The 21,509-nt window shown below is 45.2% G+C and overlaps 1 protein-coding gene across 2 annotated transcripts in view; it reads right to left on the reverse strand.

The window, feature by feature from the left end:
- Window positions 1–21,509, reverse strand: part of IRAK2 (interleukin 1 receptor associated kinase 2) — a 52,615-nt gene that overhangs the window by 2,894 nt on the left and 28,212 nt on the right. For both annotated transcript variants that reach the window (XM_010984939.3, XM_031470875.2), the window contains 8 exons: window positions 19,966–20,057; window positions 19,140–19,334; window positions 18,993–19,057; window positions 16,495–16,609; window positions 14,870–14,979; window positions 13,192–13,387; window positions 10,170–10,232; window positions 3,188–3,388 (listed from right to left, as the gene is read on the reverse strand). In XM_010984939.3, coding sequence (XP_010983241.1) covers window positions 3,188–3,388; window positions 10,170–10,232; window positions 13,192–13,387; window positions 14,870–14,979; window positions 16,495–16,609; window positions 18,993–19,057; window positions 19,140–19,334; window positions 19,966–20,057 — 1,037 coding nt within the window. The remainder of the gene's footprint in view (window positions 1–3,187; window positions 3,389–10,169; window positions 10,233–13,191; window positions 13,388–14,869; window positions 14,980–16,494; window positions 16,610–18,992; window positions 19,058–19,139; window positions 19,335–19,965; window positions 20,058–21,509) is intronic.

Here is a 21,509-nt window from a genome sequence, read left to right on the forward strand (position 1 = left end):
GAGCCACAGGAACAGAGATACAGATAGCTGCACCTTTGCTGGTTGAGACCATGGGTCTAAACTGCCCCAGCAATGCCTGTCCTGCCTGCGGTTTGATTAAATGAGTCAATAAATCATTCATTCACTCATTCATATTCTCCGTCTCTCCTCTCTCTGTCTTGCCAGCTGGGGCCAGCTGGGGTCTTTCCAAGTCCAACCACCCCCATTCCTGGGCTCTCAGATGTCTGCCTGCCATCCCTCGACAGGTAAAGTACATTCTTTACTGAGTGTGTTTGCCCTGACAAACTGGTAGCCTCAGGTAATGCCTAATCTCACAACAGCTCAGGCTGGCTTGTTTCAGCCCACCTTATCAGAGTCACAAGCCCCACTGCCCTTCATGGACCCTAAACCTCTTACCTCACCTACAACCAATCAGACTCGTGCACAAGCCGATCAGGCACCCTGTGGCCCTACCTTATAAAACACACTGACAACCAGTCCTTGGTGCTCACGCAGACACCCCTCGTCTGTGTGGCCACTGTTGACTATGGCAGCAGGACCTAATAAACTTTACTCTCCTCCCTCATTGCTGGTAACTTCTTTTACCAACCAGTGCTACACGGTGTCAGCGGCCTGCCACTCTTGTGTCCCACAACATGTCTGTGTCTAAGAATCTGAGTTGAGTTTCTATCACTTTCAACTAGAAATGCCCTAAGTAATACAGATGTTGCCCTTGTGGGCTTTTCTGATTAGGGAGGTTAGGAAAATTAGAGGGAGATGGGGAAGGAATATTTCTTTACACACACAAACGGCACATAAACATACCCTTAGTAAACATAACAAATCTTATCTGCTCGGTGTCTTACAATTTACAAAGCACATTTGACATGTGATGTACAATGAATTTTTATAAAGAAAAAATTTAAAGATCAGAGAGGTTAATTTCCCTGCCTAAGGTCACCCAGTCAGTGAGTGGCAGAGCTGATCACTGAACCCAAATCTGCTTATGTCAAGTCCATGACCTAGGGGATCTCTAATCTGCCTAGCTTGGTTGTGAAATACTGTGGACAAGGACCATTTCTCATTCCTCTTTGTACCCCTAGAGTGCCCTATCCTCTATATTCTACATAGCAATTGCTTCCTCATCCTTCAAGACCCAGTTTAAATGTCACCTCTCCAGAAAAATCTTCACAGTATATGCCTGATAAATATTTGTCAAGCTAAAAACTACATTCCCTTGTGGCTAGGTGTGACCATGTAACGAGGTTCTGGCCAATAGGTGTGTGAGAAAAAGTGATATTTGCACATCCAGGTCACAACCTTAAGAGGAAGAGGGTATGTTCTTCTTTTTAACCCCCTTTCAGTAGCTGGAATGCAGATGTGATGGCCTGAGCTACAGCAGCCATCTTGGACTTTGAAATGGAAGCCACATGTAAGGACAGCAGAGCAACAAACAATACAGCAACCTGAATTCCCAACACTGAGGCACTGCCACATCAGCTCTGGACTGCCTATAGTCAAACTGTTAAGCTAAAGAGAATAAACTTCTATATCACTTATTTTGGAGACTCCTCATTGTAGCAGCTTCTTTGAATGTACTTTAACTGATACACTGAACAAAAGAATGAAATGAATTGAATGAAGAATGAGATGAATGAAGTAATAAAAGCTGAATTAAAGAATAAGTGGTTAAGGAAGAGAGATCTTTTAAAAACATAAATCCAATTATGTCCCTCCCCTCCTTAAAACCCTCAGGGACTTCCTCAAAATCCTAACTGTGCCTGCAAAGCCCTCTATTGTGGGACTCCTCCTTCCGGAGCCGCCTCATGGCAAGCCACTGCCCCATGTACTCTGTGTTCTAGCCAGTCTGACCTTCTTCCAGGCCCTTGACCATCCAGGCTGTCTCTCAACTCAGGCTATTTGCATGAATTGTTCCTTCTGCTTGGATTGCTCTTCATCTGCTTACACATCACTTCCTCGCCAAAGGCTGGGGTGGGGCCCCCACTAGACACTATTCCAGAGCTCCCCAGATGGTTTCTGCACAATGTCTGTGAACTCCAGGAAAGTGGAACTGGGCTTGCTTAGTTTCCCGATATATCCCCGGGCCCAGCACACAACTGCTGAATGAGTGACTGAACACTGCGGCACTTAGGCAGCTGGAGCACAGCCCAGGCGCAGAGCAATGACTTGGTCTCCAGCTCCCACCACCTCACAGTGTGAGATGGTGGACATGAGCCTGAGCCAGGAGTCCAGAGAGCTCTAACCAAAACTCCCTCTGGCCTCACCTTCTCCTCTCTGGGCTCCGACGTCCCCAGCTGTAAAATAGGAAGCTTGGGCTACAGCAGCGGTGTTTGAAGATTTTTTTCTCAGCCACCAAACCCTTTCCTCAAATAAAATACTGAGAACCCAATACAATTATGAGAAGTGGCAGTGGCTTTCTGGTTGGAGTCATGGGTGGGGCCTACAGCTCCCCCCAGCCCGCCCTCCTCCTCCCAGCAGGCACTCCCAAGGCGCCCCTCTCTGCCAGACACCACTGGAAAATCACTCAGTGGGATGACCTCTAAGAGCCCACTCAGGCAGTTATTTTGTCCTCAGAAAAACCTAGCAAATTTGGTCCCCAAATTTACACCTGTTACCATGGAAACCACCTCTCCCTATTGTGTCCATAGGAAAAGGTTTTATCTGCTGTGGTGGTTGATTTCTGGGGTGTCTGACCAGCGCATGCGCTAAGGAATGCTCCCCTTCTCTGGGACGTGGCCCCTCCACCTTCCCAGGCTCGACCCGCTGGCCACCAGGGTTCTATAGCAGACCCCACCCCCTCTCACCTTACCTGACTGGCCGACGGGTGGACACTTGACCCTAGCTAGGCCAATCAGGTTCTCTCACTGAGAGGCTGGAATTGGGACCTGGAGCCCTGGCTTCTCAGTGAACACAGAACTATGACACGTAAAAGAGTATAACTGTATGCCCTGACCAGGAGGATGAGGGGACGGAGAAGGGCCTACAGAGAGGAGGAGGAATGAAGCAGGTTCGGAGAAAGTAAGTCTGCTACTTGCAACCAAATACGGCCCTCGTGTATGAAATCACTTCTCAGTGAAGGGATGGTGACCGAGTGCCTGGTACAGCAGACCCATGCGGTCGGGGAAGTGAGGCCCAGATGATCCAGGACGGTGCTCACCGCTGGGGAGAGGCTGAGCAGCAGACTCACCTCCGCCAGGCTGGCGTTGCGCCTCCGCATGCAGAGGCAGGCGGCCATGGCCAAGGCCTCCGCGCAGGCCTCCGGCAGCCTCCCTGCCCTCTTCTCCAGGTATTTCTCACAGATCTCCTTGGCCATCACTTTCTCCACACCCGCCTTTCTGGAGCAGAGCGACATGCTGCTGCTGGGGATTTCACTGAGGAGTAGATCCTTCTGTGGGAAGAAGAGTGGAAACGCCCAGGTGTGAGGTGCAGGGGTTTGGGGGTCCCGCCACATGTGCCCCACCCACCTCCAGGACTGCACCGGGGCTGCAAACACTCAGAAAACAAACAGGATTTTTTAAAAACTAATTGCAAGGACCCCAGAAACAAGTTAAAACAGCCAAGAACTGGAGAATTGTTAAATTCCTCACAGGTACAGGGCATTCCATAGCACACTCATATCGCTAGTGTGATACTTAAAGTAAATATTCAGTAGTTTATTAGTGATAATAATTAATAGTAATAATAGCTACCATTTATACAGTACTTGCCACATTCTGAGCACTTTCCTTACACTAATAATTTATCTTATTAACATTTACAGGAATAATCTCTTGTGATATAAAATAAACATTTTAGGCTGTAGCATTCTGGCCCATGTATATTTAATAGGAGATTTACTACATAAATAATTATTATGTATATTTTTATATTTTATAAATTCTGTATTTACATGTTATAACATTTTATGCTACTTAGAAAGCAGAAATCTGAACTATACATAAAACAGAAGATATGTTATATAAATAGTAATGAATATATTTCTATATAAATATATAAGTATATTTGTATAACATAAATTGTTACATAATGTTTCATATGCATATATTTACTTATTTGTAAGTATATAAATAAGTTACAAATATATTAAATACTAATATCAATTAAATACATTAAATATAGGAAATTCATATGTAATATAATTAGGTATAATATCAATTGATATAATACTGCATTAATCTATTATATATTATATTAACATATGAAACATTTATATTTGTTGTCTATATTTTTGGTATATTTATTTGTGTGAATAATATAACTTTCACATATAAAATTTCCATGTATATTCTACATATATACACATTTATATACATATGACATATTATATACTTTAAACAATGTTATATATGTACATATTTGTAATTATATTTCATAGATATACAGTCTTTTATTAGTAAACTATATAAAATATTTTATATCACTATATTATATAATATACAAATATGTAACATATATTTATCTATAATATATAACATTTTAAAAACTATATAAAATATTTATATAGAAATATTTCAACATACTTTGTTATATAAAATATGCATTATATATAATATTTCATAGTATATAAAATGCAAAAATGAAGAAAATCCATGCTATAAATAATACAAAATATAAATATATATTTAAATATAAATATGTAAATAACATAAACCATGTGTATATAGACATACATAAAATAAACACCAGAGGGCAGGGTGTCACATGTTAATAGTAGTCACCTCCAGAATGATTTCTATTTTATTTTTTATACTTTCCTATATTTAACAACCATTCTACAGGCCTGTTTTGCATTTATATTTGAAGAAATAACATCAAAAGTTCCTGATGTCTCGTAATACTTCCCATCTGTTAACAATGGTCAGAAACCCCAGATTTTGTGACAATCTGGCCTCTGCCAACCTATCCTATCTTCTTTTTTCCTTCTCTCCTTCTAGCTCAGTGTACTCAATCACTCTGTCTCTACCTTCTGTCTTGGAAGCCCCTAAGCTCATCCTGCCTCAGGGCCTTTGCACTTGCTGTTCCCGCTGTCTAGAATGTACCTAGAGTTTTACCATGTCCTGGTCCCTCACTTCAGTCTCTGCTCTAATGTCACCTTTACCAAGAAGCCTTCCCTGATCATTAAGAGCCCTCCCCTGACTCCATAACTCTATCCCCTAACATTACTTCCCATTTCTTCATAGCACTAACGACCGGCCTCAAATTACACATGTTTTCATTTACTTAAATATCATTTGTTCTCCCCTACCAGAATGAGTGCTCCATGAGGGGCGGAACTTTACCTTGTTCACCTTTGTATCCAAGCACCAAGAACAGTACCTGGCACATAGTAAGTGTCTCATAAATGTTTTCACAAATTGTACACATGAACTTATTTTTTGGCTGAGTGTCTTTTCCTTTTTGTATGATTTTATTATTTTTAACAGAAGTGACTCATTAAATGTAAAGCTAAATTTTTATGGCTTCATACAGGTTTTTGTACAAATACAGTTATAATTCAGAATAAAAGATTATCAGAGATTATCAGACATGGGTCCTGATATTTGCTTTAAAAACGAAACAGAACAGCCCCCACCATGCCTCAGTTTCCCCATGGAGAAAATGGGTTGTCTAAGGTCCGAAAATACTTAGACATCTAACACCATCAGCAATTAAATACCCAGAGACTAAAAACCTCAAGCTGCCACGTAAGCTCTGCCTTTTTAAATGTTTATCTTTTTAAAAAGTGTAATGGTGTTTAAAGTTGACAAATTAGTTAAAAAGGAGTAGAAGCGTATTATTTACAGATGTGGAGGTTACTAGCATCTGAAACAGAATCAGAAACTGTTCAGAGCGATTGCCCTGAAAGAACAGTGGAAGTAGATGCTCACCACATCACCACCTCCAATGAAACTGTGGATCTTGTCCAACAAGGGTCACCAGGAGATGCTGACCTTCCTCAAGAACACTCCTTGGTGGGGAGGTGGGGGGCATGGGGTGGTAGAGCGTGTGCTTAGCATGCACAATGTCCTGGATTTAATTCCCAGTACTTTCATTAAAAAAATAATAAAAACACTCCATGGCAAAGTGATGGGGAACTTAGTAATGGAGGGACTCAGCAACTCCACCTGGACCCTGATGAATCTCAGCACCGAAAGTAGGGCAATCTGCCGCACGCCTCATGTTGTGATGCAACAGGAAGTACACAGAGCCATCCAGAAGCAGTGCCGCCCGTGATTCTAATTAAGTCTCAAGAGCTGACAACCAGGTCACAGGAAACAGGAGGAAGAGAGAAACAAGTCAAGGCTACCACAAAACGCAATCAGAAAAATCCAGAACGTGAGACAATCTACGGTACAAGTGGCCCACTTTATGCAAAAACGCGATGCTAGACAGAAAGAGGGGGGAGGGGTGCAGCTAGAGACCCGGAGCCTTCAGAAACAGAATCAAAGGTGACATGTGGACCTTACTTAGATCCAGCTTCAAACAAACCAACTTTAAAAACCAATTTCTGGGATGATTTGGGAAACCTACAAATGGAATAGGTAGTTAAATGATAATAAGGAATTAAAACTATATTTTATGGATGAAATAACATAATATCTGGGATTTGCTTTAAAATACACAAACAAAAAAGTTTGGGGTGCAAAAGAAATAAAAGCATGGAGTGGCTGGGGAGGGGCAGAGAAAAAGAAAAGAAAAGCATGTGGATCACTGATGGGATGGGCAAACAGAGATTCCTATATTCTCTTTACTTCTGTGTACGTCTGAAATTGTCTATAATAAAAAGGGCTTTTTAAGGAAGAAGTCATCCCTGAGGGCAGGCCAGGGAAAGAGGCATGGAGTTGCTACCTTGTGCTGTTAAAATTTTCTAAGCCAAGTAGGCAGGTTACTTGAATTAAAAAAAAAAAAATTAAGCTTTTTCTTTTGAGGGGGGAAGTAATTAGGTTTTATTTTTTTTTTTTTAATGGAGATACTAGGGATTGAACCCAGGATCTGGTGCATGCTAAGCACACACTCTACCACTGAGCTATACCCTCTGCCCCTAAAATTTTTAATTAAACAGAAATTATTACAAAATCAACAATATTATAAAAAACATTTTTTGTTAAAAACTAAAATAGAAGCAGTTGAAGATTTAGGGCAAAAGTTAATCTTTCCTGCCATTTCAATTCTCCAAAGGTAAGCCCTGCTGACAGTTTGGATTATATTATTCTAGACTTTCTGCTATAAAAGTTCACAGTTAAATCACTTTAGTTATATATAAAATTATGATAATAGCAAGCAACCTCCTAAGAGCTATTAAAATAAGAGTTTTAATAATAAAAGTAATAGTCACCACACATAGTGCTTACTATGTTCTAGTCATTGTTTTAAGTACTTCACATATATTTAACTTTTCACTAAACCCTGTCAGGTAGGTACTATAACTAGCCCCAAATAAATAAGAAAATATAAGTTACGATTTTTTAATTCATTGATCTATTTATTACCAAAGATGGGAATCACACGACATACTGTGCTGAACTTGCTTTTCTCACTTGCTGATATTTCTCTATCAGAATGTATGTCTCTCTCATTTAAAGAAAAATAAGAATGTTTATGTTAGCTTTATTCAGAATTAACCAAACTTGGAAACAACCCACATATCTAGCAGTTGGTGAACGGATAAACAAATGGTCGGACATGCGTACAGCAGAATACTCCCCAGCAGTACAAGGAATGAACCACCAATATGTACAACACGGACCAAACGGGAAAGCGCCACGCCAAGTGGACGGAGCCGGAGACAAAGGGGCACGCGCTGTAGATTCCACCCACCTGACGCTCCAGCAGAGACAGAACTATCTGACAGAAATTAGATCAGGAGTTGCTGGGGGTTGGAAGTGGGGGGGAGGGACTGACTGTAAAGGGGCCTGAAGGAATTTTCTGGAATGACAGAAACATTCCACATCTTGAGTATGGTGGTTACATTTGTCAAAACTCATACACTGTGTGTACCTCAAAAGTGTGAATTACACCTCAGTAGAACGAATGCCTATGTCCGCGCTGAGACCCCCACACAAAGGTACCAGATGCTTTATTTGTAACAATCAAATGCTGGACACACCCTAGATGTCATCAACAGGTGAATGACAAACGGTGGGAAATCCGCGCAGTAGGACATCACTCAGCGCCTAAGACCTCCCGACACACACACAGAGCACGGGTGCGTCTCTGAACAGCTGTGCTGAGTTGGAAAGGCCAGACAACAGTAGGGCGCACACACACTCTCTACGGTTTCACTTACAGGGAACTCCAGAAATCGGAAACTTTTGTACAATTGTACAGTGATAGCAGGCGAACTGATGGCTGCGGGGGGTGGCAGGGACTGGGAGGGATGGCGGGGAGGTGTGCAAAGGAGAAGCGGCAAGAAGCGGCAACTCCTGGGGGAGCGCGCGTGCTCATTATCTGGTTTTGGGGACAATTTCATAGACATGCATGTATGTCAAATTCTATCATATTATATCTTTATCCTCATTATAAATATTTACAAACGTATAAAGTGTTTTTATAAGCAACCTCATGGTATTCCATGCTGTGTGTGATCACACTGTCATTTCTTTAACCACCTCCCAACTGACAGATATTTCACTTGCCAGCAGCGCTTCACCACTGCAGCTAATGCTGCAGTGAACATCCTGGTCCATCTGTCTTTCCTCACTTGTGTGCATTTCCCTAGTGTACAAGTGGTACACACATTTTAAATTTTGATGGAAACCACCCAAGGACCTCCAAAGACATTGCAGCCATGAACGCTCCTGAGGGTTGGGGAGATCCCTACTCCCCCCATCCTGGACCATACCAGGCAGCAGTTTTCATCTCTGACTTGAATCTTAACTACATGTACAATTAATTACAGGTCCTGCAGCAGGAGATGATAAGAGACTGTATCTGGGACTAGAAGAAGAGAAAGAAACTAGATTTTTAAAAAATTATTTCCCCCATATTTTTAGAAACCATTTACCCAAAAAGCCTTCTAGAAAATGTCCCACAAGTGTCTCAAAAGGCTCATTCTCCTCTGACATTCACCCAGGGAGCCCCAGAGGAAGGTTGGGTGACGCATTCTGAGAAAACTGTCAGCATATGAGAAACTGTCCCAAACTGCCCTGAACCACATCTGAGCTGCCCAAACTGACCTCTTTGCAGTAGAGGGGGCCGGTGCCCCAAGGGGCAGAGCTCTGGGGATTCAGCAAAGGGACAGGTCCTGACTGTCTCCGTGCAGGGGAGGCCTTCTGCTCCCCAGCCCAGGGCTCAAGGGATGCTTTGGGAGCCTAGTCACAAAAAAAGCCAGCTGCTCCAGTGGCCTCAAGGTCAAGTCAGGAAAGTGCTCCCCTCCCAAACAGATCAAGAGGACTAGAACATGCATAGGGGGCAGAACTCCACACAAGACATGGGTTCAGATCCCTGCTCCACCACTGATCTCACTGCAGAGGGCAAGAAACCACTCTCTTCACCTTGACCATAGTTTTCTCATCTGTAAAATGGGGACGGTAACAATAATGAATCCATATGGTTAGACTGTCATGAGACTTAAACAGTCAGGAGACCATCGAGGTTAAGAACTTGGGCTCTGAAGTCCTGATTCAGAATTCTAGCTCTGACATTTAGTAAAGCTGAGATCTCAGGCAAACCTCAGAACCTGCTTTCCTCAACTGTAGATGAACAGAAAGACTTTATTAACCTCATGGGGATTCCGAGGTGACTTAGAAAGATAATGTATATAAAGTGCCAAACACAGAGTCAGGCTGTGTTGTTATATTTTTGAAATGACACTATACACACATACATGCACACATATTTAAATGACAGTTCTTTAAACCTACCAATGGCAATTACAATTTTCATTACAGAAACCTGTTTAAAAGGACTAAAATTAACTTTTACCACTTTAAAGACAAACCCTATTTGACTGCCTGACTTGTAGAGAGAAGATATGGGTTTCCCCTTAACATTCTAAATTCTATTATCAGGAAAAAGTAATTGTTGGCTGGTGAGTGAGAAGGGGAGTTTACAGCTACTTTGCACAGATGCATATCAAACTCCGGACTGAGGCTTCATTAGCATCTGTAAAATGGGTACAGTGGAGGACCCTGCCCTCCCTATCCCTTGACCCCACATAGCTGTGAGCCAGAAGTAACTGATTCCCTTACCAAGTAAACTGGGCTTCGGTTGTTATCCATCGCAGGGATGCCCGTGAGGACCTCAGCTAACACCTGGAGAAAACAGAGTTAGCACGGTTCAGACACGCATGCACAAGTTCAGGCGGGAGATTCTGGCTAAAATGAGAAGCTTCTTCTCAGGAACGAAGTCTAAGCTCCAGGCCTGGCTCTCCCATTGGCCAGCACAGACGCTTGCCCCAAATCTGGAACTTGGGAATGTCACTAAATACCTCCTCCAACTAAACATGCTGTCAGCTGCTAGGAGAACATTTGAATTAATTGATAGGAAGGCAGGAAGGTTAGAAGCCAAATGTGTATGTATTTCCATCAGATAGATAGATATACACATATACACATCTCTCTCTATATATACGTATATACATCTATCTGTACACATGTACATATACATACACACACAAACACTATATTTTAAAGATAATTTCATTTAAAACCCATCAGAAATGGTAAGCAAGCATTGCTATGTCAATCTCAGAAAAAGAAGGAACCTATGTGCAGATACCCACTCTAAACAGAAACCCTTGGCAACACCCATAGCATGTTTCATCCACAGGCCTTTATTAACATTATTTGTTCATTAATTCATCCATTCATGAATGGAGTACAGCCCTGAGCCAGGATAAGCCACCGCAAAACTGTGATATGTGTCTTAATAAATGGGAAACCTGCTTTGAACAGGGCTCCTTGGCAGACATAGCACACTGGTTAAGGGGTCTATAGTCAGACAGGCCTGGATTCAAATTCTGACTCAGTTCCTTACGTGCTTAGGTGATCTCTGGGCAAGGAACTAAAATCTGAGACCATATCCTTCTCCAGGACATCCTGATCTAGCACTTCTAAATAGAGGGGGTGAGTACCCCACTTAAGTGTCAAACCTCCCTCCCACATCTTCTCTCAAAGTCAGAACAGGCTCACATTGCTGCCAAGAAATCCTCCACCTTCAAAGGAAGGGCCCACGTGGTTACTAACAGACTGGCAGTGGCCTGGAGGGGGCAGGAGAGGGCACTCCTGCAGCTGGTGGATGGGAGCCAATTAAAAAGGGACTCCTGACCAGCTCCTGCCAAGAAGGGAGGAAAGCAAAAGAAGAAATGAATAAACAAACATTTCCTCTGCCCCTTCTACATGGCAGGCCCTGTGCTGGGCCTTTGACAGAGGTCACCTAGTGCTCATCAAAACATACCTAGGAACGCAGCGTTCCCCACAAGAGGAACCGAAGTTCAAAATCATACCATCTGTCAGTGGCAGCGCTGAGAAAAAGACTGAAGGTTTGGAATTTGGGATACACACTAGTATATATAAAATAGATAAACAACAAGGATCTACTGTATAACCACGGTAATAATAATCATCTTGATCTATGCAACATACTCTGCTAACCAGTTCACATATAGCATCTTACTAATCTCCATATGTGCCGTTACCCCTATTTTATGGAGGACAAAACTGAGGCCCAGAGTTACAGGTGATGCCCTAGCTCACGGTAGCCGAAAGGAACTGAGCTGGGACTCAAATCCATGCTCTTACACTCTGCAGGATCCTGTCTGGCAGCCTCAGGGGCTCGGTGCTGCTGGTTCTTAAAGGAGCGGGACCCCAGGCTGGCCCTGCTGAGCTTCACTGAGCCCCTCGCAGTGGGGGTGGGGGGACAAGGAACCCAGAAGAACCGATGGGCTGGGAGACAGAGGAAAGCAGAATCTGGCATGTGGTGGCTGGGCTGAGGGAAGAAGGTGGCTCAGAGGAAGGGCATTAGTTGGAGAAGCAGATCGACGGGAGACTGCGGTCAGAGAGGGGAAATGTAGCATTTGAGGCTGGAGAGGAAGTGTGAAGGCGAGGTCCAAGATGCAGCTGTTGGCTCTTGGCAGAGGTCAACCAGAGCCTGCCCCTCTTTTCAGCCAGCATTTCCCAGACTGGGTTCCATGGGTCTCTGATGATTAGTGATCCTCAGAAAACATGGTTCTGTAGTCAAATGAATTTGGAAAACAGTCCATACCGATCGATCGTGGTAAACTCACAATTATCAGATTAAAGGCTTATTACCATATTAAAGGCTCTGACTAATTCTGTGGTAACTTTTTTTTTTTCCTGCTCAACTTTGCTCAGCCCAGCACTTCTCAAACCTACTTAGACACATCAAAACCCTTTATTCTTTTTGCTTGTTTTGAGGGGGGAGGTAATTAGGTTTATTTATTTATTCATTATCTATTTTTGATGGAGGTTCTGGGGATTGAATCTAGGACCCCGTGCATGCTAGGCACATAGTCTACCACTGAGCTACACTCTCCCCCTCTCAAAACCCTTTAAACACATCAAACCCATTGAGATCTCAGGGAAATGGACTTTGGAGGCTGTTACACTCAGACTGTGAACTCCTAGGGGAGGGATTGTGTTTTAGTTACATTTACATTTCAAGTGCCCTGCACACAGTAATGATGATCGGTGGTGGTGAAGAGGAGGGAGGTGGGATGGGATTACATACTGAGTGGACAGGTGGCATTGGATGGATGGATGGTCGTTGGATGAATGGTTGGATAGATACGTGGGCTGATGGATGGACAGGTGACAAAACAGATGAACAAACAAGAATAAACAATGAGAGAGACAATTAGATGGCTGGCTGGATGAGGAATCAGGGAAGTCAGGAGATATCTGTAGCCTACTAGAATCTGGACACTCATGGGTGGCTTTACTTCAAGGGTTGGCAAACTTTCTGTAACAGGCTAGACAATAAATATTAGGTTTTGTGGGCCAGAAACAGTCTCTGTCACACATCCTTTTATTATTATTATTACTATTATTCAATCTTTTATAAATGTAAAAACTATCCTTAATTATAGGCCATACAAAATAGGCCATGGGACAGTTATGACCTGTGGGCCATAATTTGCCAACCCCCGCTATACGTGGTGGAACATTTCTAAGAGCCTCTATTATATGCTGTGCCTACAAAGGAGCCGTGGGAAGGGCAGGCCCTCATCTAAGCAGAGAAGAAAGCTCTTACTATTCCACAGCTGAAGATGTCCACTCGCTTTGTTAGCTGCCCTACTCTGATGAAGTCTTCTGGAAGATAGGCAGCTGAGGCCTGGAAAAGGTGGGTCTTCATCATGGTGTATTTTGACTTCTTGCTAACAGGACACAGGTGAGCCATCGGATGAGCCAGCTTGGGGGTGAAGTTTTGGTCTAGCAGAACATTGGAGCTGTGGGGAAAGCAAGCAGAGAGAATGTTCTCATTTTGAGGTGGACAGGCGAGGTTGCCATGGAGAGAGACCTCCTGGAAAAGAACTTATTAGTGAGCAGTGCCAGCAAGTTAGGGTCACTGAGGACCCTCTACAAGGAGCTTATGAGCCACCCCTGATAGGCGGAGGGATAGACTGGAGCCAACCTCCATCAGCAAATGGGGATGGTGCTCAGATGAGTCTGGCTGCCCCAGAAATGGCATTTGGTGGCCAAAGAGGTGCAGCCATCCTGATCCCCACGGATGTCAGCCCTCATCAGCTGCAGCCTGCCAAGCCCACAGGCTGCACTGGCTCCATCCCTTCCAAAGCTATTCCAACGCCCAGCTCTCGCCCAGGTGACTGAAGTCCACATGCTCAGATCGTGGGGAAGAAGAGCAATGAAAACATCGTGGACCCAGTTACCTAAACCAAGGGAATGAACACTCTCAGAAATGACTCCTTTTTCAAAGGAAAACTCAAGACATTTTAAAAACTAAGCTACATGTATAAAAATATTTCAACTAACCCCAAGTGGTTTTTCAAAAGTAGACACTAATTCCAGTACCTGCCATTGGCAGTGGTTATGTAAATGCTGGGCAGACACCTTCAATGGAAGACTAAGAGGTGGCAAAAAATGATGACATGCAATGTGGGGAAATGCTGAGCATGTTTAAATCACGGTGGGGGAAGAAAATACGAGTTCGTAATGAAGTAACGGTGCGCCCTTAGGGCTAAGACTTCTGTGCAGGCAGAAGCTGGAAAGAAAACAGGAAAATGGAGGCCAGCCGGTGAGTCAGGGCAGTGGGGCCAGGACGACCTCTTGCTCTTTCACTTCCTTTTTCGCTATGATAATTGTGAATCAAATAAAGATAAGGGGGAAGAAAAAGACGAAAAGGCTCCCACTTGCCAAATGGGAAGAGAACTCTGGGCAAGTGGGAGTTCTACGGTTTCGAGGTCAGCTTCACCAGACCTTCTGGCCTTCTGGCATCCCTCCCATGCTTCCAGTCCCCAGACAGGCACCTCCTGCTCCTGGGAGCACGGTGCTGAGATGCGGAGGGTCACGCCTAACCCGAGTCACGGCAGGTCTCCCAGAAGACCCTGAGCAAGGAGCTCAAAAGCCCAGGGGGCCTGGCAGACACGGCCCACAGCTCAAGGACCCAGCCCAGACCAGCTGCTGGAGGGAAAGTGAAATACAGCAGGGGTGCGAAGGGCTTCTCGGGGAAATAGCAGTCCAGAAAGACGAACGTGGAGACAGGCTGCTCATGTTGACAGCAATCAGACAGACCGCAACCCAGAAACACTGATTTTTGAGGCTGTAACAAGAAAGAAGAGACCCAGGAAAAGCGAGGAGGGAGAGAAAGTCAAAGGGAAGAGAGATGGAGGGAGAGGAGCAGGACCCAGGAGCATGCACTGTCTCATCCCCGTGGCCCCGGGCCCTGGGCAGAGCCCAGCCCACCCTCTCACCTCTTGATGTTGCTGTGGATGATCTCTAGGCCGTGCAGGTGCTCCACGGCACGAAGCAGCCCTGAGCAGATGCTGACACGCCGGGGCCAGGGGAGGGGGTCTGAGCCATCCTGAGAGAAAGAAGAGGAGGAGGAGGAGAACAGTCACCTCTGTGCCTTTTTAAAGTCCCGATGGCGGGTCCTGGCTTCCTGTCTCCCCTCCAGCCCTCATGTCCTTTGCAACAGGGCTCGGCCATCATGGTTCACTGGCACGGTACCAGTTTTGACATCAGACAGATCTAGGTATAAATCCCAGCTAGGAATATGCACTAGCTGTGTGACTTTGGAGAAGACACTCAACATCTCTGGGCTTCCATTTCTTCAGATATAAAATAGAAATACTAATCCCTATGCTTTAGGGTTGTTTTAAAGACTCAGACAAGCACATAGGAGGCCCCTAGCATAGTGCCTACCGCACACTAAGTGCTCAATAACCAGCAGCTATTTTATCATGACCAGCACAGTGGCAACTCTGGAATTTTTTTCTAGGAGGGGCTGGTTCGCTGAGGAGCTAGGTGGCTTGTGTTGGCACACCAACCACATGGGCCTTGCACCAATTTTATGAGTATTTGCAGAGATTTCATAAGAGCTGATGGGGACTATGAGTGGGTTAAGTTCTCCAACCTTTCCTCAGGTGTTGTTCTAAGACAGAGTCCTCAGGTGATATTACCACTTAAACTTTTCAGGTCCTATCTTAGGTCCCATATCCTCTAAGAACTGGCCATACTAATAGATTTCTTCTCCAAAACTCTGAAATCCGAAGCCCTGTGACCCCAGTTTAAACTCTAGCCCTGACACTTGTCAGCTATGTTCGTCTTGGTAAGTCACTTTGCCTCCCTGTGCCAGAGACTCCTCTTTTTGAAAATGTGGGAAATCTCTGGGGCTGTGGCAAGGCCTGAAGGAGAGGTGGTAAGCCACTATCATAGTGTCTTACACACAGTGAGAGCTCAGCAACGTTAATGATCATTACTATACTGTGAATAACTGCTTTGTCTGGTCCTTGCCAAGGGAAGCAATGATTCTGTTGTGGAATAACATTTTCCCCTCTGTTTCAGGATTTCATGGGAAGGAACTTTGTTTGTATTAAAAACTGTAATTTTAATAGGTATTACGCTTACATGGTGTGATACGCAAAAGGTACAAGAGTATGGACTAATAGTTTCCCTCCCATCCTGTACCCCAGCTTCCTAGTTCTCCCTAGAGGTAGCCAGGCACCAGTTTCTTGTATCTTTCCAGAGATATTCCATAAATTCACAAGCAAATAGGAATTTACTAGAATAGCATTTTTTATTAAAAATTTGCCTCCACTCTTCCATACTGTTTATTCTTTTTCTTGTCCTATTGCATTGGCTAGCAACATCAGAACAATGTTGAATAAAATTAGCGTTATGGGGTACCTTTGTCTTGCTCTTGGCTTATATGCCTCTGGTCAAAAAACTTTTTAAATAGGTTTTTACCTGAAGATGTTTAACCAGATCTCCTCTATCCTGGCCCAGTGCCTCTCCTTGAAGGGCCTCTGTGAATGGCCTTGATTCTCTAACTGGGTGCTGTCTAGTTCTGTTCTTTGACCATGACCCAGCCCCTTACCTGATCCTGGAGTCTGTCCTGTAAGGAACCATTTGCCATGTATGGGTAAATCAAGCTGAAAAACTGTTTTCCAGTGCAAAAGCCCAGCAGAGGTAAGATGTTGAGGTGGCAGCATCTGAAATCAGGCATCAGTGCAGGAATGAGGAGTCAGACAGAAAGAATAATCAAAGACTGCTCCATTTCCTATCTTCTACCCTCTCCACCCCTCTGAGACCACCAGTAACCTCTCTGGTACCAAATGCTCTGACCCCACCAGTAACCTCCCTGGTACCACATGCTCTGATCCCTGAGAGCTCAGCACCAGGGTAGACAAATGACAACTGCATGCCTTCAAGGAGCTTGAAATCAAAGAACTTGAAGTTATCCCGACTCACTGCTCTGCAGCACGTGACACCCTAACCACCTGTCTTCTAGAAGCAGAAGCTTAGAGGTTAAGGAACTTGCCCAAGGTCATGACTAGCAAGCACTGAAGCCAGGACCAGATCCCAGGTCTCTTTGACTCCCAGGACTGGGGTTCTTCCCTGAAATCCTCTTTTGCTGGGTTCTGAGTCACTGTTCCCTCCTGCCTTTCTGACTGCTTTTTCTTGGCTTCTCCACTAAGACCCTCCTCCTTTGCCTTCCTCTGAAACCTGAGTCTCCCCAGCTGAGCTCATCATCTTGTTTTACAAGCTGCTCCTCCAGGAATCTCTCACCTCTGTGATGAGCACCCCCAAATCTCTCATCTCCAGGCCCATCCTACACTCCAGACCTGAATGTTGAATTGCATCCCGAAGCTCCAGTAAACAGCCAAGACTCAGCAAGTTCCAAACCTGCTTCTCCGCCCACAGTTACTTCCTCAGCACAGCGCACCACCATCCATTCAGTTTCCTAGAAACCTCCTTCCCTCCCCAATCCAGTTAGTCACCATTCACTGTCATGAATATCTTTCAGAATGCCCCCTTCATTCCTCCCCTCCTCTGCCTTGGGTCAGACCCTGATGGACTCTCCCCCGCACTGCAGCCTCCTGCCTGATCCCTCAACCCTGCTCCGCTCCCCCCAGGCCATCCCATAGCACACTTTCACACTCATTACAGCAATCTACACTTCACTCTCCCCACTGGACCATAAACCTCCCCAAGGCAGGGGCTGCACTCCCGAGAGCCGAGAAAGGCCCTGAAGACTCACGTACGCCAAATCAACCAAATCAACAAATGAAGGAATGACAGCCAACTTAAGGAGGGCACGATGCCAGGGTAGAAAGGAAATCAGGTTTCTAGTCTCCATTAAGTGTGTGTGGAGATAAGTATGCGTATACATGTGTGTGCATGTGTATGAGTTCACACACATGTACAAACAGGATCAAAGAAAACATATCAAAATATTAATACAGTAGTAGTTACTGTGACATGTGATGGGAAATCAGTGACTTCTACTTTTTTTATAATTTTTTTTATTTCTTAAAATATTCCACAATCACCATGCAGTGCTTGCCCAAGGCTGCACACTGGCAGAGGAACGCAGACGGTGACTTGCCAAGTTGAGTGACAGCTGGTGTCCAGCATATTAGAGGTGCCCAGTATGTGTGTGTTAAATCCATCAGGCAATGATGGCAGGGCCAGGACAAGTGTCCAGGCCTCCACATATCCTTCCCCTTCTTTTTCCCAGTGTGACCTCCCTCATCCATCCTGCCACACTCTGTGACAAGGAGGCTCACTTTACTTAACCAGCCTCAGTTTCATCATCTATAAAATGCAGGCTTGAGGATGACTTTGGAAGGCCCCTATTGCTCAAGACCAGAGGTCAGTCAGATTCCTCTGCAAAGAGCTAGACAGTGAATCCGTTAGGTTTTGTAGGCCATCTGACCTCTGTCACAATCACTCCACAGCGCACTATCTCACAAAAGCAGAGACAATACAGAAAGAAATACATGTGGCTGGGTTGCAATAAAACTTCATTATTGACACTGACATTTGAATTTCATATATTTTTCATGTGTTATGAAATAACCTTTGTATTTTTTTCAACCTTCTAGAAACATAAAAACCATTCCTAGCTGTCAGGCCATACAAACACAGGCGGGGCCAAGCTGAGCCCATGGGTCATCATTTGCCTTAGAGCTGGAATCAGTAAGTCTCTGCCCATCTCAAAAAATGGGATAAAAAATTTCCTCCCGCTGGAAGGAAGGAGCTAAGTCAATCAAGGGAAGGTTCTTTTATCATTCTAATCTATGTAGATAGTGGCTATGTGGAAAAAGCATGGACTATGGAGCCAGACCAACCTAGGTTCAAATTCCAGCTCTGCCACTTACTAGCTGTGTGATCATGGACAAGACACTTAACCTCTCTGTGCCTCAATTCGCCCATGTGTAAAATAATGTAGCTATGTTACAGGGCTCTTGTGAGGATTAAATGAGTTTACATAAAGAGAGTGCTTAAAACATACCTGCCACCTAGAAAGCAGTATATAAAAGTTAGCTATCATCATTATTAAACAAAGTATTTTCCAAAGGGGAGGCTTACCTTTGACAAATTTGTACTTCTGCCTGGAAGAATTTTTCGACTGATCCTGGCCCTGAGCAGGCCGTCTGTGGGAAAAGACAATGAAACATGAAAATTCAGCCTCAACATGCAGCCTCCACCCCTTCATGGAAACCAAGAAGTGCCCACCTCTCTGAGCTTCTTGAAGACAAACGGCGAGCTGTGCCCCTGTCCTCTGTAGATGTCAGCAAAGGTCCCCTCGCTGATTTTGTGGTTTTGGTTGAAGTTATCGGTTGCCTGGACCACATCCACCTCGCTCCAGTAAAGGCTGTCTCCATCCAGGCTCAAAAGTGTTTCCTGCTTAGGAATGGAGGTGCTGAAATCCTGGGAATTCAGGGGGAAGGGACCAGTATTAATATGGAATCAATACGGAAAATATTATTTTCCCTACTACCTCAGGGAATCTTAGAACACTAGAGCTGAGGGGTGGTTTAATTTTTAATCCAACTTGGCTTATATCTTTATACCACTACAGTAGTAAACTATAATTTAAAAAAAAAAATTTTTTTAATGAAGGAAATGGCCCAGGAAGGCAAAAGTGCTTAAGACCCACAGAAGCCACTTGTGGCCCAGGTAGGACCCAAGTCATTAAAAATTCAGGATAACTCAGATGCATTTCGGGTTGAAAAAAGGTTGGAGGGGAGGCAGTCTGTAAGCAAACGGCTGCTGTCACTAAGGTATTTGTGGGGGACGAAGGTATCGATTATCAGCTCTCATTTAAACACCAATAACGGAAAAGCTCATTAGAAACTTAAGTGCATCCTCTCCCCTCCTCGTCCCTGCTTTATTGAAGGCCGGCACTCTGAGTCTTAGAAGCTCAGAGTAATTCGGTGGGTCTCATTTCTCCCCCTCAGCCTGACCCCTGACCCTCAAACTGGTCTCAAGGAATAAACAAGCTGTATTTTTGAGAGAGAGTCACAAGCTGGGGGCTGTCACTTGGGGGTGGGGGATTTACCTTCGAATCAGATGAGGTGGGAAGGTCGGTTTTTAAGGAAGGAGGGGCATCTTCAGGAGGAGCCGGGAGGCTGGCTCTGGCTGGAGGGGGCCCTGGAAAGGAGGGACTGTGGGTCAGGCTGAGGCCGCTGAAGAAAGGCGGGAGGGTCCCCGTCTGGTCCCCCGACTGAGCCAGTCTGTCATTCACTCCACACTGTCAGTCATGACTGTTGCCATTTCCTGACAGCCCAGGCGCAGCCTACACACCGCTCACGTGTTACCCCGCTGAAGCCTGGTGACAGCCTGTAGGTTTGTCCCATAAAACATCCCCATATGACAGGGGTGGAGAAAGGGAGGCACTGGGCATGGCCTCCTGCCCTGGGCCACACTGACAGTAAGTAGCAGAGCTAGTTTCCAAATGGATATCCTGGCGATTTCTAACCCCTACACAGTCCCACCTCCCACACAAGCAGCAGAGGAGGACACAGGTGAACAGCTACAGAGCCTGCCTTCCAGAAACCTCCACGGAGGCGGGAATGGCAATAACCAGCCTCCTAGGGCACAGGCAGGAGAGGCTGGCCTCAGTGGCTTGGGAAATGGAAGAGGGTTTCACAGAAGGAGGAACATCTGACCTGGGCTTGAAAGATGGCAAGCACTATGACAAGTAGGTATGAGGAAGGAGGGCACCGAGTCAGCGGGCGGGGCCCGTGACGGGCGTGGCAGCGGGAGAGCCTGGGGGGCAGTCACACCCCGGCACGCTTAATTAGCAAACGCTGACAGCACTCAGGACACTGTTCTAAATGCTTCCCTGTGCGAACTCACTGCGGCCTCACAGCCGTCCTAGGAGACAGGTGCCAGAACCATCTATTCTTCACAGGTGGTGAACCTGAGGCACGGACAGGTTACCTAACCTTTCCAAGGGCACCCAGTCAGCGGCTCCAGAGTCTGTGCTCTTAATCCCTTAGTGAATAAAGAAGATGCACAAAAGGGGATGGGGTATAGCTCAGTGGGTGAGCACGTGCTCAGCAGGCATGAGGTCCTGGGTTCAATCCCCAGTACAGCCATGAAAAAAAAAAAAAAGATTCACAAGAGAGGGGCGGCTTGAAGAGCCGTTTAGGGTCAGGGCAAAGTCAGGTTAAAGAGGGTGACACTTCTTCACTAGGCACACGTGAAAATTAATGTGAACACTGAGGAGTCTGCTGGTTCAGAGCAGATGCAGTCTGGGAACGAGATGGGCCAAGGTGGCTGATCCACGTGGACGCGGACCTTGGCCAGAAGCCTCACATGTCACCGTATGGAAATACCCAAGTGGTCCCACTGCAGGGCTGGCCTCTGCGCAATGAGGCGCCCGGCTCTCCCCAGGGAAACTGGCTTTGACCCCAGGGTGGCTGACCAAATCCACCTGCTTCACGTATTTCCGGTTTACATCATCAGGAGAGGAGTGATTAACCTGGAACTCTGGCCATAAAAAAATTAACTCAGAAGACTGAAAAGCACACTAGGGTGAAACTATAATCAGCCTTTCAAAACAAACTGGCAGCCAATAAAACAAAACTCAGCTGATAC

Source organism: Camelus dromedarius, chromosome 17 (genome assembly GCF_036321535.1).
Source record: "Camelus dromedarius isolate mCamDro1 chromosome 17, mCamDro1.pat, whole genome shotgun sequence".
Classification (NCBI taxonomy): Eukaryota; Metazoa; Chordata; class Mammalia; order Artiodactyla; family Camelidae; genus Camelus; species Camelus dromedarius.